Below are 24,149 nucleotides of genomic sequence, written 5' to 3'. Positions count from 1 at the left end.
TATTTTTATTTCGCTTGTGTTGTTCTGGAACAAGAGAACCGTTGAAATTTTCTACTCCACAATCTACATGAATTGTATAAATAGTATCAGGTTTAAAAGGAACTTTGTATAACTGAATCTTTCTCAAACTATCAGTATAGCATAAAAAATGTAAGTAAGTAAGTAAATGTAAGTATTAAAGAATACATTGACATAGTATGGTATATGTTAAAAATGTATACTGTACAAATGAGGTCTGCTTTTAGGCCTTAAAGGAATTCTGGTCAATATACTGGCCCGGTGGACAACTGGTTGGCGCGTTGGCCTTACAGTTCTGAGATCAAGGGTTCGATCCCAGGTCCAGACCTTTCTGTCTGGAGTTTACATGTTCTCGCTGGACTTGTGTGGTTTTTCTATAGGTACTCTGGTTTCCTCCCACATCCCAAAAACATGCAGGGTAGGTTGGTTTAACATGAGTGAGAGCGTGAATTGTCATCCGTCTCGGGGTGCCCTGCAATTGGCTAGTGTCCCCCGCCTGGTGCCCATAGTTGGCTAGGAAAGGCTCCAGTATCCCCTGCGACCCTTGTGAGGATAAGCAGAAAGTGAATGAATGAATGGCTGGCTTACCAAATTAAATCACTTGTTGCAAAATATCTCCATAAAAGAATGAAGTTACCCTCCTCTTAAAAGCACCACCACTGTGGAAGTCTGTTAGTAGAATGTAACATTTTTCGCAAAAATCACTTCTCATTAATTGGAATTTGCAGTTTATCACTGGCTATTGTTTCAAAAAGACGATTTTTGTCTGAAAGGCTGTTGACCTCATGCCCTGCATGGTGGGAGGACCATTTTCCAGTCGGAGTATTTCCTTCCACTGCTGATAAGAGCAACTGTTCAGATGTTTGGGAGCATTTATGAGATGACCTAAATTTAGTACTTTGAGCACTAATTTCCATTCGCATGAGTTTTGATGTAGGATTGAACGCATCGACAGTAAAAAGTTATCTACTTTGTTGAATACAGCAATTGATATCGATACTCCACTGTAATTGAACTTGTGTTCAGATTCAATTTTGATGGTTTGATCATAGGTTTTCTTTGATCACCTTTGAGTAGTGTGTTAGGCTTTAAAAAGTCAGAGAAGGCATGCAGAAAAACAATACTGCTCCAACACAAAACATCATAGAAATGTTTAAAACAGATGTTACTGTCAAAGTTGTTTTTTATTTTTTAGATTTGAATCAAAGTCAAGGGGTGTGTCCCTTCATTCTTGAAGAATCATGTGAAACCAATCACTATATGAACACGAGAGCTGTCATCACTGTCTAACCTTGCATTTAAATGTCTCCTGCTAATTGGTTGAAGGTGGCTAAGATAGTTGTTCAAAAATACCATGACATCACATCTGTTGCATATTTATTGGTATGTCACTTGAAGCAACTCTTAAAGCAACGCAGATACTTTTATGACAAATTCAATCATTTTTATACGCAAATCAATATTTCATGAGGCTCTTTTTGACTTACTGCAAATAAAATGTGTTTTTGTTTTAGTAGACATGCGGTTTATTTTTATTGTCTTTTTGTGACTGACAAATGGGGTTTGCAGCTTGTGGCATTTATTCTTGTGAGGTCTCATAAACTATCATCCACGGAAAGCAGTAATACAGACTACTAGTAAACACCTTTCCTTTATTTCCATAAGTGTTATGGTAATAGCGCTTGTTTAATTGTTTGTGAGAAGAGGAAATATCTTTTTCTTTTGTGAGAAATTATTTAAATGTTTGTGTCTAGTGCTGTTGCCAAACATTGGATCAGAGAAGGCTACTTTTCCTGTTTAGACTTTTGTTTCTATAACTAATGTTGACTATTTGAAGCACTGCCTTTTTAGACTATTAATCTCCACCAGATTCTGGTGCAGCTTGGGGCAGCCATATTTCAGTACTACGTCTTGGTATCCAAGGAAAAACGCTGTTTTGAATTTTATTTTTTTATTTTTGAAGTGTCTGTAAACAATTTCTTTAAAGTATGCATTGTGTCCCTCTCCACTTTTTATGTTATGTATACCATTGGTTTTATCCTGTACAAGTTGCAGAGATTAGCTAGAACTAATTGCTAAACACATTTATAATTAGAAAACAATTCATTTCTATTCGTGAATAACAGAATTTGCCTGCACTGTAGTTAGGCCAATGTATCACTACTATGCTATTAGTGATTGTGTATAAAAAAAAAAAATTAAAAATAACAACTCATGATGAATCCGAACTTTCATTTACTTTTGTACTGTGATTATGTCTCCACCCATAGCTGCCTTCCTGTCCAGTCTTGGCCAGTATGAGATTGCAATTCCAGTACGTGTGGGACCTAATGGGGAGACACTGCACACAAACGCCTCTCAATACCACAGAAGAAGACGTAGCACAGAAGAAAAGACATCCTATGACACCTCTGTATATACATGTTTTATTTCATTGTCTATGTATCTAATGTACAAATAATCTATTTTACATTCAACCGTAACAAACTTTCCACTTTCAGCTGTACTACCAGCTGTCAACGTCACACAACAACTTCCTTCTAAACCTGACGCTGCAGGCAGGATTGCTGTCCCGCCAGTTTAGGGTGGAGTACTGGAAAAGAGGAAGATTAGCCTGGAGTCACCCTTACTCGGCCCACTGCCATTATATAGGACACCTACAGAACCAGCTGCACTCCACCAAAGTGGCCCTCAGCAACTGTAACGGCTTGGTAAGAGTGCAACTTTAAAATGCTATACATCACCAATGTTCTAAGTGAGATTAAAATCGAGAAAAAATGACAAATGTTATAATATAACAGGATGAGATGAGATGAGATTTAAAAAAACTTGAATCTGAATACAAAATATTCTTTCTCGCTATATAAATGATTAACCATGGACATCACATTTTTGGTTGTCAAAAGACTACAATGTTAAATTTTGGACTACAAGGGTTTGGCGTGGACATCATTTTTCTCAGAAACTACATCATGTAAAAAGATGATTCCTTGTTTTTAAACTCAGCAGGTCCCAATTAGCCAAAATATCAAAGAGAAAATAAAAATGCATGCCTTGCAAGAGTTTGGGTCTTAGTAGGATAAATAAAATAATCGCAGGACATTTATACAGTTGAGGTGGGCCAGTGGTTGAGTGTATAGCACGTCCAGCTCAGTTGTCAGAAAGTGACTTCTGACCTTCCTGTGTCCTTTGTCTCCGTGTGCCCTGAGATTGGCTGGTCACTAATTCAGGGCGTCCCTTGCTTACTCCCCATCGTTGGCTCCAACTCTGAAAATGGAAGAAAATACCGAGTTCCTTAACAAAGGTAGTTCAAAAACATTTTGAGAAATATACTACAGTGGTACCTCTACATACGAGCACTTCTATATACGAGCAGCTCGAGATACGAGGAAAATTTCGAGCAAATAATTATCTCTATATACGAGAAAAATTTCGAGATGCGAGAAAGCCAAGTGGCCAAGACATGAGAGGCTGTTTATCATTGTCTTGTCTTTTTTGCCGCATCTCTTTAGTGTATAACAGATATCTACGAGCGCCGAACGGTTTCTTCACACGTGATTCGCCTACACATGGACCAGAAAACGCACAACGCGCATGCGCAGGCAAAAAGAGGGCTTTCTGGGTAATGAAGTATACTCGTGCACACAACACCGATAGCCAATGGCACCCTTTCTCAGAATAAAACTTCATTACCCACAATCAATACGTGGGTAGGCTGAGCTGTTGCATTTTTTCAGTATTTTTCCCCCCCTTAGCCTGTTATCTCACGTTAGCGGAGCGATCGTTCATTCAAGACTACTTCTCGTTGGCAAGTGGTCGTGCGTTATCCTATTGTGAGGACATTTGTGTGCATCATTTTCGGAATATTTTGAAGGGAAACAGCAAACAGCCCATCGATAGGGAACGTGAGGGTGGAGGCCTGGCAAACATCCTGTTTTTCGTGTGTTTTTCAGAGGGTTGGAACGAATTCATTTGTTTTTAGTTCATTTCAATGGGAAACGTTCGTTCGAGTTACTAGAAGATCGACATACGAGCTCAGTCCCGGAACGAATTAAGCTCGTATGTAGAGGTACCACTGTACATCATTTACTCAAGCGGTAGTAGTTAACAAAACAGCATACAAGACTTAAGGTTTGTTTATAACACTCAGTTTTAATGTTTTTTGTTATCTTCCAGTTTTAGATCCCTTCAAGATTTCCTATACTATAATGACATCACCTATAGACAGAGAGTTGGCCTACGCTTGCTTAGAGTGCGGAAATGTGTGGACATATTGATATGAGACACTGATCAGTTTTACGGCCGTCACGTTTCAGTGTAGCTGTGTATTCTTTCACCACACACAGCAGGGCTAGCAATAACACTTGTATGCGCAGTTGAGGATTAGATGTGTTCACGAAGCGTTAATAAACAGCACATTTAATTACTCTTGGACATGCCAGCATGAACACATTCATCCAGCGAGCGGGTGGTATGTCCATGGAAGCATCACTAACTTTATTATGGGATTAGATGCTCTTTGATAGCGGCCGCTGTGGAGGGAGCGTAGCTGTTGGCTCTGAGTTGAGCGGGCACATCTAAACAGAATCAAAATTGTTGTCACCCAGTGTACAACGGGTTCATCTGGCTGCTTTCATGCGTGCTTTCACTTTGCTGTACCCGAATGTGTTGGATGTTTCCCATTCATAGTGTATATGCATTCTAACAAGGAACCTGATTGGTGCAGATCAGTGATGCAATTGTCAATGCAGAGTAATAGAAATGCTCGCCTGTGCAAGGCACGTTATTGTGCTGGTGACTCATCATTAAACCTATGACATCAATGTTTATACTACTATGCATTCATTGATTCATTTTCTGAACCACTTTATTCTCACTAGGGTCGTGGGGGTGCTGGAGCCTATCCCAGCTTACTTCGGGCACGAGGCGGGGAACACTCCTGCATGTTTTTTAGAATGTGGGAGGAAACCGGAGTAGCCGGAGAAAACCCACACAGCCCCAGGGAAAACATGCAAACTCCACATAGAGCTGTGAGGCCAATGCGCTAACCACTAAGTCGCCAGCCCGCTACTACTATGTACTAACTATACGTATAAATAAAATACACCTAAATGATTATATGGAGATTTATAGCAGGTTTTGGTGCATATATGTGATTATCCTCTATTGCCTTCACAGCAAGGGGTGATTTTTGCTGGGGGAGAAGAATACCTGATTGAACCCCTTATTTCACCAGCTAATCAAAGCAGGCCAGAGAGTGGCGACCAAGCTGAGGGGCGCCTCCATGTGGTTTATAAGCGCTCATCCCTCCGCCATCAGTACAAGGGCCAATCTTGCGGCGTGACTGGTAAGAATAGGAAAACATTCTGGTCATTTTTAGAAACAGTGTGGTGCAGAGTTAAACCGCATGGCCAGCTGCATTGTGAATTGTGGTTGTGTCTGAGTTCCCATTTGTGGTCCAGTCTGTGTTACAGGGCGTTGCTAAGTAAATAGATGATTCATTTTATGGCAAATAAAAGTTGAAATAGGCTCAAATTTAGCCTCTTCCATGCGCTATCCTTAGAAAGTGCTTTTGAGAAATCATTCTTAAGGCTTGGTCAAGAGTATACATATATCTGGTTACGTGGTACGATTATTACAATGTGCATCCTGTTCCTAAGATGAGAAATCAATCAAGAGCTCATCATGGTGGCAGAGGACTCTAAAGACGCCTCCTCATCATGTCGGTCGGGGGCAGTTGCCACTGAAACGCTCGGTCAGCTGGGAACGCTACGTTGAGACGTTGGTGGTAGCTGACAAGATGATGGTGGGCTACCATGGTCGTAAAGACATTGAACAGTACATCCTGGCCCTTATGAATATTGTAAGTTTCACTACACACAATATACATTTTTACACTGATCATTTTGGGTTGGCAAATAAAGTTGAACCTTGTGCTTTTGAGAATCTTGTATGGTAATCAATAAAGTATCCAAAGTAGCCTACTCACCTACCTACACAATCTATGGACAAAAGTCAAGGCATTTGGACAAATCTATGCTTCTATTCTAAGAATCATTTGGGGAAGTCCCTCTTTGTTTCAGCACGATCAAAGGTGTGATTGAATGAGTTTTTTTGTGGAAGCACCTGGAACCCCTGACCTCAGCGTCATAAAACACATTTGAGAAAGTGGAAGAAATTATGAGTCCTCTGTCAATGTTTCTGGCCTAAAAAATGTCCTTCTGGATGAAAGGCTAACATTCACAGAAACTCACTCCATCATTTTATAACGTCTCCCAAGAAGACTACAAGGTAGAAGCTGCAAACAAACTCAATGCTTTGACATAACCGGCTTACTTATACAGCCCATTGCAAAGTAGTTTAAAATCAAATATTGTAAAGTAAAAAGAACAAGTAAAGAACAAATAAAGAAAAAAATAGCATGTTAAAAAGCACAGTGAACGCCAAGTCTTAAAAAGATGTGCACATCATTTTTGTCCATCCATTTTAAATTGGCAGTAGACGTATGTACCGATTATGGTTAACTTTAAATCACTAATTCTCCTTACCGCATATCGTCGCAAGGGTGGCGGGGGTGCTTGACCAACTAAGGTCAGCCGAGGGACACTCGCGCAATTGCAGGGCACAAGGTGACGGACAACCATTCAAACTCACACATAGGGGCACTTTAGAGTGGTCATATGGTTAATTTACAAATAAAGTGGTGCTTAAATTGGGTTAAAAATGGATCTCGATATGATGGTAAATGAAGAAAACAAACTGGGTTTGAGAAAATTTGATTATATTCTGCATGTTGTTGGCTTCTTCATTTGTACCACTGAAAATCAATCACCACCAACATCCTCGCACATACCAATACACACATTCGGAATGCACCTAATGAATGGTTGTTTAGTAGCTACTACTGTTTACAAGCAAGTTCTATGCCACCTCAACAAAGAGGTTCAAATTACAACAGATACCTGTAATAATGAGAAAGCATTTTAGGATGCTACTTGGCATTTCCTTCTTTATTGCTGTTGACAATAGAATTTTCTTCTGGCTTGTGTAATGCTCAATGACAGAGTAGGCTTCTTTAAGAGAATTTCGGTTTGGCTTTGTTTTAGCGGATTCTGGCAGTTTTGCTACATAATATGCACGCTCATACTCATCATACCTCTTACACGTTTAAAAATCCATAAGATTCAATGAGATACTGTGGTTGTCATTAACAATTCATCTCTAATTCTAGTTCAGATTGGCGTGTCAGCTTTTTAAGACTGGTCTTTTCTTGTTTCCCTGGAGGTCAGGTTGCCAAACTTTTCCAGGATTCTAGCCTGGGGAATGCAGTAAATATTGTAGTAACACGGCTCATCCTTCTCATGGAAGACCAGGTACGTAACCCTGTGTTTTGTGTCCAACTTTTGCTTCATCTTACAAGTTCAGTGATGAATACATGTATTATCTTTCCATTAATGGTGTGTGTGCTGAGGCAGTGAAACAGGATGCATTCTAATGTTGAGCCGCTTGTGGGTTTATGGATAAAGATGCAATAAAATGTAATTACTGTGTGGCTTTGAGGTTTCCTCAAACTGTCCCAAAAGGGAAAGACTAATGATTCATACTTTATCTACAGCCCAAGAATTAGCTCTATAATTCAACACTTGGCTTGAGGAAATAAATGTTATGATCATTAGTCCATTACATGTGCTGTTATCCTCATCCAATGATGGGTGGACTGAGGTTGCCAGGTTATTGGTCTGGTCTTGGTAGGAAACACTATGACTAGTTTCCAATCCTGAAAAAAAAGTTCTGCTCCTGGAAAGTCAAGTCTTGATTGTAGTGCGCCCAGAAACAATGGATGGTGGGATGAGACAATTCAATTTTCCAGGTTAAAAGTTGTTGCCAGCTGTGGCCAGCAGGGAACTCCTTTCCAGAACGGACCCTCTCACTTATGATGCAGCCTTCCGTGTGATTGAATGCAGAGAGTGACTTAAAGCAATACAATGGAAAGTTGGGGTCTAGCGGCAGACTCTGTGGACAGATGTGATGACCCCAGGCTGTTCAAGCGTAGTCTTGGATTGTCAGAACAGCTTGCAACCAACTAAAATGTTTCTCAGTTGCCAGGCTCATGTCCATATTTTCCAACATCGTTCTAAAACCGACTGCATTTACAACTTTGCCTATCCAGCCAGACCACCAGAGAGTTCTCAAAAACATCTACAAGTCTTTGAATCGTCACTAAACAAGACAGAATTTCATCACCAAGCCTGAACGCTGTGTGTCACGTCTTTTTAAAATTCTATCGCCTAAATCGTAAAAGGTGTCAAAGTAACTGATCTGCTTAGCACAACACCCGTCATAAACCGTAGGCATAGGGATACTGTATCAATAATTAGGTGTGGGACAGACCGTTATTGTCTGTGAAATGAGACACTGCATTCGATGTTAAATAGAAATAGAACTGCAATGTTTACCTTTTGACTTAGTTATGGCTATCAGCCTGCTCAGTTTTATGAAACATTTGAATTCATTATTAAATACTTTAGTTTGTAATAGTTTACTTATTTATTTATTTATTTTACAACTAACACTATAAATAAGGTGTCAAAACCAATCAGAGGGAGAAAAAGACATACATTGCGTGCTTGTTTTCACACATCTGTTTTTTGTTTGAAAATACTTACAATGTAATTTTTTTTAAAGTCCAGTCAAATGCAATTCTAAATGGCAAACTATTTTGTTCAACGCTATTCAATCTTTGTTATGGCAAATCATGTTCCATTTTTAGCCTATCCTCACCAACTATCTGAAAATCTGTTTTCATCACATCTCCTTTCAAAAACTCCCTTTTTGTCTTCCACTTTGGATGCCACTGAGCAGTTCCAGAATGATGCTGCCAATATATCTACTGTCCATTCTCTGTCCAAATCATCCCAATCTGGCCTCTTTAGTTGTGTCTCCAAACCTTTGAATCTGTGCTCTCATTAGCTCATTCATGTTTCTAATCCTGTTTTCTCTATTCACTCCTAACAGCAATCTCAACAGCCTTTTCCTCTGTCACTTTTAAGTTTCAGCTTTATCTCCTTTCCCTTTCAATTCACTTCTTGTACAGATCACTTTAAATACTTTTTTTCTACACTCCTGAACACTTCTGCAGAAGTACTGGTGCCAATTACTTGAATTTAAGGAATAAATACCATGTTCGTATTTTCCTAAAAAAGGAGGGAACACCAAATGCTGCATGTCAACAATTATTGTCATTTGGTAACTATGTGATATTCCTTTCCTTAAAAGTAAATTCACTGTTGTGTTATGTTGTGTTGTGTTGTTGGTATGATGTCACAGATCCATAATGTTCACCTCCATACTGCAGTGTTCATTCTGACAGAAGCAGAAATTAAACCATAATGTAAAATTATGAGCAAAAACATTAAGTCAACTTCATGTTACATTTTTTGACATTTTCTCTGTCTTCTCTGTCTTTATCAGCCTACATTAGAGATTAATCACCACGCAGGAAAGTCTTTAGACAGCTTCTGCAAATGGCAGAAATCTATCCAGCACCGGAGCAGTTATGGAAATGCTATCCCTGATAATGGCATCGCTCACCACGATACTGCTGTTCTCATCACCAGGTCAGAATGCAAACTTTTTAAATCACTCTGGTCCTTGTAAGGCGAACTACAGTAAACCACTCACCAATTGTGACAGCCATGAAACTATTGATCAAACACAAATATTTAATATATAACAGAGGGGTGTGACATCTTGGGTTTCGCCCTCCCTGATGCAAATGTTTGCCTTTTTAAATGAGTGTTTAACTTCCTGAGCAAGTCAGGCTACGTCTGGTCCTCTCTTTAGTGATAACAGATGGGCTGGCTCTGCTTGCCTCAGCATATCTGGCAATAACTTAATATGTGGATAGAATTAATTTTAAAAAAAGATGCATTTCTTTCATTTATTAGCTCCTAAAAGTTTTATTTGCTGAAATACTGCATGAAAACTTGATTATAAATGTTATTAAAAAAATATTAAGGCTAAGTATGTCTTATGGCAGAGACCTTAGGTATTCCACCTGAAAAATGTTAGGGTCGAAAAGACAGTCTTTAGACTTTAACATTGCGTAGATGTTATTAAATAATTATTTAATCCAGTGTACAATTTTTTTTTTACAGCTGTGGTCATGGCCTTTTTTAGGTTTTGTACTGACGACTTATTTATGATAATTTTATCTTGTAAAAGGGAGGATTTTTTAAAAGAAATACTGAAAAGGAATATAGAGACCAAAGTTGACCTGATATGAATCGTGTTTATTTATTTCACAGTTTTTTTGGTCAATGTTACTGTCGGAACAAAATAGAGGAGATAATGGCATGTTAGAGTGATAAAAACCTGATGTTCTTTTCTCTGGAATGTGCTGCACAAAACAGTATGACCACTGTTGGCACGAAAATCTTCCAATTTTTTTCAAATAGAAAGCAAGACACTTCGTGTTGCATGATATGGGAATTCCAATTGAGTTTTTGCTATGTGTAGAACTGAGCTTAAAGTAACGTTTTAATCATTCTGTCAGTCTCTAGAATAGTTGTTTCCTCCTTATATGTAATATGATATAGAATTCATAGTGCTATCATGTATGCTTCAGTGCACTGCATTTCTTACATGAAGTCCAGGTTACTGTACTCCAGAGCAGCTGTTTTAAAAGTGTCATATTAGTTCCACCAGTCATACCCAAAAAAATGTCTGAAAAAAATGAGTGCACTTCAGTTGAATTAGATTGAAACTACATAATTTAATATTCAAGAGCTGCTTCTTTTCAAATATTTTGCAACTCAATCGTTAACTAGTTCACCGCCAGTCTTGGTATCGTTAATATAATATTAGCAGAGTGAGTGCTGTGGTAGTTATTATACTTTACATTAGAAAACCCATTGATGACCTGAGACATCCATTTCATTTTGAAAAGGAAGGGCTGGCAGTGATTGCATTGGTGGCTATTGAGTTCATGTTGGCCCTGATGGTGGTATTTGGAGAGCCAAGTATTATTTGTGGTGATACATTCTCTACAGCAATTAACAACTTGATTGGTTTCTGTCCAAAGGTATGACATCTGCATCCAAAAAAACAAGCCCTGTGAAACCTTAGGTAACAACAAGATATGTTTTAAATCATGTGCTGTTGTGCTCTCTAAAATGGAAACATTTCAGTTTCTCATATTGGCAGAATTGTTACACTGAACTGTTGTTATGTTGTTTATTGCAATGACTTCCCGTGTATTTGAAAGTGTATCTTTATTGCGCAGGTCTTGCCCCGGTTGGAGGAATGTGTGAGCCGGAGAGGAGCTGTAGCATTAACGAGGATATTGGGCTCGGAACAGCTTTCACTATTGCCCATGAAATTGGACATACGTGAGTAACACGCTTGTGTGCCTTATGATATAAAAAAAACGAGCATGCCGGATCTGGAAACAGTTACTACTTTGCAAACCTGAGGCATTAATGTCAAAAGTGGTAGTGTATAAAGGCTGTACACTGTAGCTATAAAATAGGGAGCTATCATTATCTATCATTGCTGTTTTCAAAACCTAAGGTTTGGAATGAACCATGACGGTATTGGTAATACGTGTGGGCCCCATACCCAGGAGACGGCCAAACTGATGGCCGACCACATCACCATGAAGACGAATCCATTCATCTGGTCGGCCTGCAGCAGAGATTACATCACCAGTTTTCTGGAGTGAGTCAGCTTCTCAGATAACAGCAACTGCAAAATTTACACTCCTATTTTCTGGATACAGGGCGTCCTCGGGTTATAATATCCTCGACCTACAATGTTTCGACTTTATGACGCCTGTGCCTTTTCTGCCATCAAGCCCTTTGCACCATAGTTTCTTCCTAGCTAGTCAATAGTATTGCTTGCGCACCAGGAGTACTTCTAGTTTTGGCTAAAAGAATAACAATTACTAGAGGAGAGAAGCTTAACATCATAAAATGAATGGAGAAAAGAGGGAGATACCGAAGTACATCTGTAAAAATATGCTGCATGTAGAGCAACGTTAAACTGTCGCGTGAAAACGCTTTCCTTGTCAGCAAATCAAGTTTTGTGGTAACAGAGTTTAAGTTGCCAACAGTCAAACAAAGTCCGGTTCATGTAACTTAAAAATAAGAACAATAATATAACGAATTGGGTTGTTTGCATGGTTCATGCAGTGTTGATATTTTGAGTGCCGTTTTCTGGGCTGTCCCTCAACTCGTGTCTGACTGGCGTGAGTGGGTTCGGTTGGAGGAGTTGGCAAGTTGGTTTTGTTGGTGTCGACTACAGCCCACAATGATCATGTTTGTACTTTCGGTTGCAAATAAACAATTAAAACCCCAACTCACTAGCCAACTCTCAGCAAAAAAATATGTTGATGTCTATTTCAACTTTAACAGTGAAATCTGAAAATCGGGTTACGTCACCAGTGTAGGTGGGAACAGAACTTTTTCCCAACTTGAGGAATCACAGAATATTTAATTTAATGCTTGCATCAATCTACAATTTGCGTTCAGTACTCTGACACGTTGCAGGAAATATTGTACAGTTCTAGTGTTTATACAGTTCTAGTGTTTAAGCAATTTTCGGTTGTTTTTTTATGAATTCAGTTCTGGTATGGGATCCTGTCTGAACAATGTACCCGCAAAGCAAGAATTTGTGTATCCCACGACGGCCCCAGGTCAGGCCTATGACGCAGATGAACAGTGTCGCTTTCAGTATGGAGTCAGATCTCGACAATGCAAATATGCAGTGAGTATTCTTGTTTTTTTTTTTTGCTTTAGTGGACATCTCACATTTCTCTTATATAAAGTACATTGTCCTCGTTTGGAAAGCCATTATTTTTGTCAACTAGGGCTGACATAATTAGTCAAAAAAATACTTTTTATATCAAATTGATGATGTTTCTGTCTGGTATCGTTTAAATTCTTTGACTTTTCTCTAATTGGCTGTGTTGTCTTGTCCACAACTTTCACACAACACTCACAGGAGGTCTGCAGTGAGCTTTGGTGCATGAGCAAGAGTAACCGATGCATCACCAGCAGCATTCCTGCTGCTGAGGGAACCATCTGTCAGACCAACACCATTGAGAAAGGGGTAAATAATATATTAGGGCTTTAGTATACGTATGATCTATTATGATAAAAGTCACATTTAAAAAATGTACATAGTAGTCAGTTGACTCTTCTTGGTGCTCTTGTTATGAAATCATTTTCTTCATTTCAATACATGTTCTTCCTGTGAATATTAGCCCTTTTGCACAATGTACATAATATGTGTTAAAGTGGTGCTACAAGAGGATCTGCGTAGAATATGGAACACGTCCAGGAGGTGTGGATGGAGGCTGGGGACTCTGGTCGCCCTGGGAAGAATGCAGCAGGACTTGTGGAGGTGGTGTGTCCTTTTCAATGCGACACTGCGACAGCCCAAGGTACACGACAGGTTGCATTACATTTGGTTCTTGTGTGTGCTCATTTATTAAAAATGGCACAAGCACAAGTTACTTTGTTTCCTTTTATAGCACACGTTATCAAATGATCCTGAGTAGTTAATTTAACATTGTGGGATAAAAATTTTGAGCCAATTTGTTATTTTTCATTATTTATCATTTTTCTTTATGTAAACATAAAATCAATACATTCACTACTATTCATTTTCTTATATGTACAAACTTCATTTTAGTTTCTATGGGCGATTTGAAACCTTTTAGATAAATTTACAAAGACAAGCTTATTCTTAGTAATAACAGTTACAGCGGTAACTGTTTTGTAATATACCATGGCTGCCAAAATACCTGCTTAATTACTAGGCAGTTTTTTTATCTTTGGGAAAGCAACAACATTATTGCATTGTAAAGTGTCAAATTGTACTCAGATGTGTCTTGTTTGATTGAAGGCCTACCATTGGTGGAAAGTATTGTCTGGGGGAACGAAAGCGCTACAGGTCCTGCAATATTGATGTGAGTCCTGCCGTTTCCCTCATTTGGTCAAAGAAGAATCCAGAACATGAACTTTGTTTATGTGTTTAACAGGACTGCCTGATAGGCTCAAGGGACTTTCGGGAGCTGCAGTGTTCCAACTTTGATAGTGTTCCTTTCAGAGGGAAGTTCTACATTTGGAAGCCATACAGGGGTGGTAAGTCTGCTATAAGTATGTCAAATTATTAATATATATATACAGTATGTACTGTGTAAATTTATCTAGCTATATGTCCTTCTAATGGCACTGGGTTGCCCAAGTTTGGTTGGGGGGCAACATAGCCGGCTCCCGTCCCATCACCGCCAAAGGGTGCCGAATTGAAACATATAATTGCAGCACACGTTTGAAGTGTCCGAGAGCAATGTATCACTTAATGAGCAGCTGTCACTGCTTGTTTGCCATTTCAGGCAAGGGAGCAACAAGTTGTTGTCGGGAGCTCATTAAAAGGGCAAGATATGTCTCGTGAATAGTGACGGCTAATAATAGAGAATTTTAGCTTATCTATTTGACTCGATTAAATGTTTACCCTAATAGAAATGAATTTGCCTAATACCAACTTAAATTGAACCTAACACATTGATCTGCTTAACTTTGGGTTGCTGAAGATCTTCACAATGTGATGAAATGTGCTCCTGGAGATTTTTTCACATTTCTTTCAACTTTATTTCACATAAAAACACAACTTCAAAAGCAAATACATAGTAATGCTTTTTTGTAGACATATAAGAGTCTCTGTGTAGTCTCTGTGTCCCACAATGCTTTGCACTTCTACACTGGGGGTGACAGATAAATAATTTGAACAACAAAACTGCCTTTAATCTTGGCCCCCAGTACTAGAATGACTCACGGAGATAAGTGACAAGCCAAATGCAACTTCAGACAGCTGATTCCACAATGCAAATCTGTTGCAGCTGTTCAAACAGGACCAATGTGTTCAGGTCAGATCGCACTGCACTGTCATTTGTCAGGCCTGACTCACTTCTCAAGATCCCATTTCTCTCTCGTTTCCCTCCTGCTCCTCTTACTGAACCCCCTCTCATTGTCGCACTGTGTTTAGTTCACGATTATGTAATGACTAACTCTCAAACACAGAAACAGCCGTCACCTCTCAGCCCAGACACCCAAGGACAGCTCATTTAATAAAGCCGTCACAGAGAGGACTCTCTTTAAGAACAATTATCCTTCACATTTAATCCCCATACACCATAGGACAGCCAACAAGCTGTAATGCACACACAGCTGCAAGCAGTGATTGCGCTGCGCTGCCAAAGCTAGGCACTATGGGAATTGCAGTTTTCCAGGGTCTGACCACTTTATCATTTTTTTAGCCCTACCAGTATGCACTGTACCTCCAACGGCATTGCCAACACAAACAAACCCAGCATAGACGGATATCAACGGTCACTTCGAGAAACTGCTGCAGAGCATCAATGAAAAAATATGCTAAACCTTTTTGCAGGAGCGCACTTTCTAAGTGGTCTGTGCAAAATAATTAAATTAATTGCTGTTTAATTGAATTGAAAGTTGTTAACGTGAATACGTTTTAATGTATTGTCCCCTGTCCATGTGCACTACTGCAAATACTTATCTGAACACAACAGGGAGTTTATTTCTTGAATGTAATATAATTTTAATTATGCATGTCAATACATTCTTGTTGAGGAAAAACAGTTTCAAACTTTTTGAGTCGAATGCCCCTCCAGTTCCAAAATTTGGAGGTCAAACAAACTATGAAAATATGGCCTTCCATGATGTCGTTTAAGACGTCAGCAATTCCTGCGAGACTGAAAAGGACAGACAACACCCTCTTTATGTCTATCCCAGCCGAAAGTTGGTTAATAAACTGAACCATCCATTTTCTATAAGACAAAGTAGAGCTACAATTAATACAGCCTGACCCCAAAAAACTGGAATTTTTAAACCAATAATCCAGTAAAAAAAACAAGTAATGAAAGAAACATGTTTTGTTCATAGATGAAATATTTAAGACCAAATAAAATAAAATTAACACCCATTTTTTGTTAGAAATGAGGGGTGAGGTGGTGCCAACCATACTTTGGCTTACTGAGCTCACAGCTCAGGTGTTAATTAAAAAAAAAGTAAAGCTAGCCTATTGATGATATTATTCTGAAAACTGCATCACAACAGAGCTGTTCTCACTTTCTCTACTCTATTAGCTCTGGAGTATCCTGTTGCTATGATGATGTATTTTTTTTAATGATGAAGGCTAAGTTGTCATGCCATGGTTTGCCGCTGTTTAAGGCCTTTAGATGGAAAATTTAGAATCTTCAGTGAAGCTAACGTGCATGTTTTGGGGAGGAATTTTTAGTACCTACAGAAAATCCGTGACCGGACGTTTCATCGAAAGACGTTTAGTCCCCAGACGTTTGGTCCCCGGACGTTCGGTCGACCGGACGTTTGGTCGACCGGACGTTTGGTAGAACGGAGGTTTGGTAGAATAGACGTTTGGTAGAACGGACGTTTGGTCGCCGGGTTCGCTCGCCGTCAAATTATGACAGAGTTTACTGTTGATATTTTGATATTAGATATTTAGATATTAAACTCTCTCTCTCTCATGATTATAATTTTGAGAGCTCGTTTCAACAGTAACAACCCGGCGACCAAACGTCCGTTCTACCAAACGTCTATTCTACCAAACGTCCGTTCTACCAAACGTCCGTTCTACCAAACGTCCGTTCTACCAAACGTCCGTTCGACCAAACGTCCGTTCGACCAAACGTCCGTTCTACCAAACGTCCGGTCGACCAAACGTCCGGGGACCAAACGTCTTTCGACGAAACGTTTGAGTACCCAGAAAATCCACTCAAACGCATGTAAAAAACAAAAAACAAAAAAAAACATGCTCGCTCCAAACTGGAAGTGAGTTGCTGGAGTTGAGATTGGACACAATAACCTCAGCTTCTCTGAGCTGTGAAGCACGCGACTTTAGCTAGTTGAGATGCTTGTGAATAAACGTATTCATCTTTGTTGTGTGTGTATAGGAGGGGTGAAGACATGCTCTCTGAACTGCCTGGCAGAGGGATACAATTTCTACACAGAGCGTGCACCAGCAGTAGTCGATGGCACACAATGCAGAGACGACTCTCTGGATATATGTGTAAATGGCGAGTGTAAGGTGAGTTACAGTAGCAAGATTGACAACTACTAGAATGGGCAGCATGCATTGAGAGAATGAACTCTCACGGTCTGTGCACATTGGAGAGCTGCCAAAACTGATGAGTTGCATCAACAGCAGCTCCATTTAAAAACACAACATTGGCAGGATAATCAGGCTTCCTTTATCAGCAGTCTTTATGTCCCCTTGTAAAAAGAAATGAAAGCACACATTTTCACTATTGTCTATTTAACTGACGACCAGACATGATTTTTGATGATGCCTATGTATAGGCAAGTCAAATGAATTTGTTTAGCACAATTCGATCTACATTCAAAATGCTTTACATCACATGAAAATCCTAAAACACAAATAAATAAAAAAACCATAAAATCACGTTAATTCCTCAAGACAGTTAAAAACAAAAAAAGTTGAAACAGGACATTGAAATGAAACCTCCAAAAGAACCAAAATTGAAATTTGAACTATGTGGGCAATTATTAGTACTATGCTGTGGTAAATAACAGCAATAGTATGGTAATAGTAATAGTATGGTAGCTTCTTATGTCTTTTGTATGTACTGAAAAGTACAATGTATTGCTTTATTTTGTTATTAACCTTTTTCAAGAAAGTCACTTTGATGAACCAATAAAATGATAAACAACATAAATAAATAATGAACAAGAAATTCTATTTACTGGTTAAATTATTCCAGATAATTAAATTGAATTGAAGGCTTTTATTGTCATTTTACAATTATAATGAGATTTAAAGCTTCACCACGAAATGCACAAATAACAACAACAAACAGACAAATAAATAATCAATAAATAATAACAAACATCTGGGAATCTACTGGAGCAATGTGAGGTGTGTCCAAACTAAGGCCCGCAAACAAATTGTAACAAATCATTCAATTGCTGCCAGCCGCCCAATCAAAACGAATCGGCTGTCTATTCCCCTTAATGGCAACCAATGAGTTAATACTTAATAAATACATTTAAAAAGAACAAATCCCATCTAATCACTGCACAGACTTGGGTGATTGCGATCGGGCATATTCCAAGAGGCAAACTGGAAGAGAATGCCATTTTTCAACTGGAAAAAAAGAGAGAAATGAACTATCAAACACAAAATATTCAATTTTTTTTGATTTTGTGAAAATTTGATGTTATTTCAACAAGAGCCACCTAATGGTGCAGTGGTTCTTCTGCCTGTTTTCTGTGTGGGCAGTATGGGTTCAATTCCCACTCAGTGGTGATTTGGTTGTGAGTGTCAGTTGTTGTGTTTCATTGTGCCCTGTGATTGGCTGGCAACCAATTTGTTGTGTCTCCTGCCTGCTGCTCCAGCCGCCCATTCAAATCATTGGCTGGGATGGGCTCCAGCACCCCCTTAAAACCCCTGTGAGGATAACTTCACACTGGTAGACACACACTCACGTGATACAACATTGTAATTTTTCACCTGCAATGATAGCTTCTAACAAAAAAAAATGCTTCTGAAAACTGTCTTTGATTGTACCAAGTGAACCATCGGGCATTTTTCCTACACCTGAAACACTCGCTACCTTCGGATTTATGCATATTGTGCAAGGACCCATCAACTCTAAGAGTTTATACTGGTCAGAGGAACTGACACTTTTTTATCCACTCATTCTAATAAGACTGTCTAAGGAAGGCTAAAGTTCCTGCACTCATTCAACAAATGTGTTTTGTTTATGTGCATCCTTCTTCCTCTCACCAACCTCCTCCTCTGCTCTTCCCTCTTTTCCCCTGCACTCGTTGACCTAGCAGTTCAGCTGTGAGTCAGGTCCACAGTGCACACTGGCTTCCATTCACTTCCATTCTTATCGCCGCTCTCTTTTTCCTTCTCTACGTCGCTCTTGTTCTCTCATTATCCTGTTCTAGCGTTACTCTATTCTGCCCTGTTATGGGATGAGAAAGAGGCTCTTCTCAATTTGTGTTGCGTTATGGCTGGTGGGTTTTCTAGGGACAACGCCGATAAATAGTCCTGTCATGTGTAATGACATGCTGATTGTAGCTCCAAAGTGGGAGTCTGACAAGGCAGAAATAGAAGAAGGGGCGGGTGTAGGAAGGGAAAACAGATGGTTCAGCTAAATACAGCGTGCCATTGCGGACCAAAGGCGTGTCATGCCATTTCCAGGTCCAACTGAAAAATTTGTAATAATTGGTACGGAATACATTTAGAAAAAAGTGGGTGGCTATCATGTTTGAATAGAAAGTTCTCTACTATTCTAAAGTTCCATCCACAATTTCACTGTACAGAAAGATACAATCAAACAATAGAATAATGTAGCTATTATCCACAAAGGCAGCGACAAGAAAAGTTTGACATCCATGCCTCTCAAACTAAGTTACGTATCATTGTAATGGAACTTTGAGATCATTCAGAGGCTGTAAATCTGGATTTGGTGTTAATTCATTTCAAATTAATGAAGAACCAAAGTCTCAATTGAGGAGAATAAAATGTCACTTTAAAAGATAAGGACAAGAGCAGTTTATGTTACTGTCGAGGAATTTGAGTAAGGCCACCTGTTTTGCTCATCATGAAGCATATTGGTGTCGACACCCTTGACTTTAGCATAATGTCTGCCCAGGATCAGAAAACACATCTGGACGTGTCATCTGATCTCTTTGTGTTTCGGAAAAAGGGTCTGGAAGACATTAGAGGTAATCCCTCGGTCTGGCCTCTAACACCCCTCCACTCGCCGATTGCGCCCCTTCACCCACGACCCCGAGTAACCCCGCGGCTCATTCTGTCTTCTTCTCACACAGCACGTCGGCTGTGATCGCATTCTCAACTCAGAAGTCCGCGAAGACCGCTGTCGCATGTGCGGGGGTGACGGCAGCAGCTGCGAGTCGGTAGAGGGAGTCTTCAATGATTCTTTGGCAGAAGGAGGTGAAACTTCTGTACAATAAGCCGTGTGCGGTCAATTGGTCGCCGGTCTTTTGGTCGCCGGGGCGACAACGGGCGACCAAAAGACCGGCGACAAAACAAGGTAAAACAACACGGTCTACGCATCAATCAAAGCCAACAATGGCCCTGAGCAGTTTCACAGAGCGGACGTGTGAGTGTATAAGAGTTTGTATGTCCATGAGTTGTCCCCTTAGGAAGGGACGTCAGTCAGGGTCTTAACAAGTTCTCCAACAAAACACAATAAAAGTACGAGAAATTTGGAGCTTTTCTTTAGCCTAATAATTAATAGGGCATTAAGTATGACTAAATAATAATTCACAGTTTGTATTTAGGGAATTTGAGCAACAATTTTAAATGGTAATTATCAATAACCTTCTGGGCGACCAAAAGACCGGCGACCAAAAGACCGGCGACCAAAAGACCGGCGACCGAAAGACCGGCGACCAAAAGACCGGCGACCAAAAGACCGGCGACCAAAAGACCGGCGACCAAAAGACCGGCGACCAAAAGACCGGCAACCAAACGGCCGAGTACCGAATACCATGGTCATGGCCAACATTAACTTATTAACTGCCACTGACGGCAATAGATATCCAGTCCATTTTGACTTGGCAGTGATCATTCGAAAATGATCATTGGTAGGGTCGCCCTACTTGTTCAAATGAATTCAAAATGTATTGCCATCAATGGCAGCTAAAGTGTTAGAATACAGTAGTGTGGTTGGCCCAATATTGTATTCAAAAAGCCTTTTAAAAAATAAATAGATTCAGTCAACCTACCATACATGTTTTTGAAACTTGGGAGGAAACCAGAGTAACGAGAGAAAACCCACAAAGGCACAGGGGAGAACATGCAAACTCCACAGAAAAAGGCACCAGGGATTGAATCCTCGATCTCAGAACTGTGAGGCGAATGTGCTTACCACTCTTCCACCATCCCATATAAATACATCAATCAATAAATGTGTTATACACAATATGATCATTGATAATATGATCAGATTTCATGGGAGGAAAATCATAATGTACCTATGGATTAAAAGGCATTATCCTAAAAGTTGTTCCTAAATATTTGAAAGAAACAGTACTAAAATATTAAAAGTGAATATTTTTGTAGTTTAAGTTGAAAACAACTGAACGTAGCTTGATTAATGCAAGTGGATTAAAAAATAGTTTTTTATTTATGAGATCATTGTTTCATGTACCACTACAGGTGTAATGCTCATAGTCTTGATAAAATTGGTATAAAACTGCTAAAGAATATCAATATAAGCCCTTGGAAGATAGGGAGTACCTGTTAGATTCACATCACCACTGTAGTCTTATATTGTAACAATGTGTGTGGTGGAGGAAATGTCATCTATTGTAGGGTTTATTTATTGCTTGAAAGTGCTCAAACTATCTTCTAATTGTAATAAAATGTCAATAGCATTTCTAAATTCTCCATACCTGTTCTCTCATTCTCAGTCAGGATTTTTTTTAGGTGAAGACAACAACGACCACGACCGTGAATGAGTCAAAATGTTTTAAAATTGGATAACTATACCATGTCACCAGAGATTTATGCAACTTAGTGAAATGTCTTTTTGTATAATGTGCCGTGAGCTTTGAAATATTGTCTCTGGCTCTTTCCATCCAACAAGTTGTCGGGTGTGCTCGGGACTGGCTAGTTGTTTAAAATTTATAGCTCCTCCAAATCCACTTCTACAGACACCTACTGATTCCCTCCACTTCTGCTGTCATTGTATATGTCAGCCAAAACCCTTAGACCAGGGGTCTCGAACTCAATTTACCTGGGGGCCGCTAGAGGCCGAGTCTGGGTGAGACTGGGCCGCATCAGGATTTCCACAAGAAAAGCACTGATAAAACATTCCAACGTTATCAAATATCTTTATTTTTTAACAAAAAATAATGAATTAAATAAATTAACTTAAAGATGAATAAAAAATAAATCAATCAGTAATACAAAACCAAATAATACTAATGAGCATACAGTAGATATACACTGGCTGGCTAAGTAGAGAAAATGAATTATTTTTATTCCGTTTCAAATGTCTGTATTAACAGCTCTTTAACCTTTAACTTTCTGAACTTGAATGGAACATTGAACATGAAATATTCTGAACACGGCTTCTCTTGCCTACTCCTTGCTGCTAGAGACCTGGCAGCGCTTCTTCTCACATAGTCACATTTGGCTTGAGGGAGGAAGCAGTGGAGACCCTCAGTAGAGCTTGAAGATGCTCATCAGTAAGTCTGGACCTGTACTTGGACTTATTGAAGTTCAAGGTGGAGAAGAGCTTCTCACACAAGTATGTGCTCCCAAAAAGGCACATGGTCCACTTGAACCTTCGGGAAAGTTCAGGGAAGCTGGGGGTCAACTCTCTCAAAAATTGCCCAAGCTTGTCTGCTTCTCCACTCACCTCCCTGAACTTGGCTTTGAGTGCAGAGTTGCACTGCAGGTCAATTAGCTCCATTTGAAGCTCAGGAGGGGCATCTTGCACATCAAAGGAGAAGGGGTCCGCAAAAATTTGAAATGTGGCTTTGTGTGTCTTGAAGTCTGCAAATCTGTGATCAAATTCCTCCTGTAGCTTCGAAATGGCCTCAACATACTTCTCACCACTGAATGGTGTGCCTGCATCCACGAGAGCCTTGCATGCTGGGAAATGGCAAAGGTTTGTCTGAGAGAGCTGGGCTTTCCATAACACAAGTTTAGTGCAGAATGCTCTCACGTTGTCATAGGCAGCACTGACAAGTTGCCCCTGGCCTTGTAGCTTCTTGTTCAGTACATTAAGCTCATGTGTGATATCAACAAGAAAAGCCAAGTCCATGAGCCATTTGGGATCACTTAGCACAGGATCAATCAACTCACAAACGGCGTAGCTAGCTTTGACTGCTGCATTACTGTCTTTGGTAGCCTTCTTGAAGAGATCCTGTTGCCTCAGAAGACGTGTTTTAAGACTGGCAACCTGGTTGGCTCTCTCATCTCCCTGGTATTTTTCGTACTCCTCAGCATGTCTCATAGTACAATTACGTTTCAAATTGTATTCCTTGTGCACCGCAACTTTTTCAGTGTAAATGAGACACGTCGGGGTGCCCCTGTGTTCAACAAAGAAATATTGCACTCCCCACTTTTCTTGAAACTGTCTGTGCTCATCACCGACCTTTCTCTTCACGGCAGGCTTTGAAAGAGACATCTCTGGGGCTCTGTAATATGTTTTTCCACTTGGAATGAGTCTCGGGTTGATCTTTCACATTCAGTCGCGCGGGTTTGTGGCGCATGTGCACTTTCGCTCTCCGTTTCAATCGCGGAGATGGCTACAGTCACTGACACAGGCTGGATCACGGATCATAGCGCCTCATTCAGTTCTATGCTGAGAGCAGCGGAGGAGTGTGCGCGCCGAGCGGAGTGATCGGCCTCACGGCTTCTCCTCCGCCCAGCTGATTGGAGGAATGAATGAGTGAGTGAGCGAGGGACTGGACAGCCCGGCCGATGTCCCGCCCTCCAGAGCCGTATACCTCACCGTGATTGGTTCATTCAGCTCCGAACCAAAGTTCCCTCTAATTTTTTGTTGGTCTGAGCAGAAAGACAACCTCCCTGAGCGCACTGAGTACCAGTGTGAGCGACATCATCAGTACTCGGATGATTCGCCTAAAGACGTTTCGCCGACGGACGTTTGACAGACGGGCAGGTCGCCGAATGGACGTTCCACCGAACGTTCATTCGGCCGAACGGAGGTTTCGCCGAAACGGGATTCGAACGCTCGCCCCGCCGGATCGTGTGTGTACAAGTTTTTCAACCTCGGCCCGCGGGCCATATACGGCCCGTTAGGATTTTTAATCCGGCCCGCCGCCGGTGTTGTCCAAATTATAGTAAAAATCAATGTTCGTCTACCATCAATGGCAGTCCGGGAATAAGCACTCTTGGGCAGGCAGATGTAGCAGAACCGAGCCGTAAAATGACAGCAATCGGGTCAAATCCATCCTAAAACAGCATTTAATGATTAAATACAAATACTGGATGATATCGCGATGGAGGCAAAAAAACGTCTATAGACGTCCATTCGCCAAACGGCTCAAAATGCTCTCAAA

At 40.2% G+C, this 24,149-nt stretch overlaps 1 protein-coding gene across 1 annotated transcript in view; it reads left to right on the top strand.

Moving 5' to 3' along the window:
• adamts10 (ADAM metallopeptidase with thrombospondin type 1 motif, 10) overlaps nucleotides 1-24,149 on the top strand; it is a 46,873-nt gene that overhangs the window by 8,617 nt on the left and 14,107 nt on the right. The window contains exons 3-18 of the mRNA XM_077608042.1: nucleotides 2,289-2,431; nucleotides 2,520-2,729; nucleotides 5,197-5,365; nucleotides 5,679-5,881; nucleotides 7,308-7,391; nucleotides 9,490-9,635; nucleotides 11,102-11,145; nucleotides 11,303-11,408; nucleotides 11,590-11,736; nucleotides 12,642-12,783; nucleotides 13,021-13,128; nucleotides 13,317-13,462; nucleotides 13,927-13,990; nucleotides 14,063-14,165; nucleotides 17,012-17,145; nucleotides 19,920-20,043. Coding sequence (XP_077464168.1) covers nucleotides 2,289-2,431; nucleotides 2,520-2,729; nucleotides 5,197-5,365; nucleotides 5,679-5,881; nucleotides 7,308-7,391; nucleotides 9,490-9,635; nucleotides 11,102-11,145; nucleotides 11,303-11,408; nucleotides 11,590-11,736; nucleotides 12,642-12,783; nucleotides 13,021-13,128; nucleotides 13,317-13,462; nucleotides 13,927-13,990; nucleotides 14,063-14,165; nucleotides 17,012-17,145; nucleotides 19,920-20,043 — 2,073 coding nt within the window. The remainder of the gene's footprint in view (nucleotides 1-2,288; nucleotides 2,432-2,519; nucleotides 2,730-5,196; nucleotides 5,366-5,678; nucleotides 5,882-7,307; nucleotides 7,392-9,489; nucleotides 9,636-11,101; nucleotides 11,146-11,302; nucleotides 11,409-11,589; nucleotides 11,737-12,641; nucleotides 12,784-13,020; nucleotides 13,129-13,316; nucleotides 13,463-13,926; nucleotides 13,991-14,062; nucleotides 14,166-17,011; nucleotides 17,146-19,919; nucleotides 20,044-24,149) is intronic.

Source organism: Stigmatopora argus, chromosome 8 (assembly GCF_051989625.1).
Source record: "Stigmatopora argus isolate UIUO_Sarg chromosome 8, RoL_Sarg_1.0, whole genome shotgun sequence".
NCBI lineage: Eukaryota > Metazoa > Chordata > Actinopteri > Syngnathiformes > Syngnathidae > Stigmatopora > Stigmatopora argus.
This window is presented reverse-complemented; position numbering and strand designations above follow the sequence as displayed.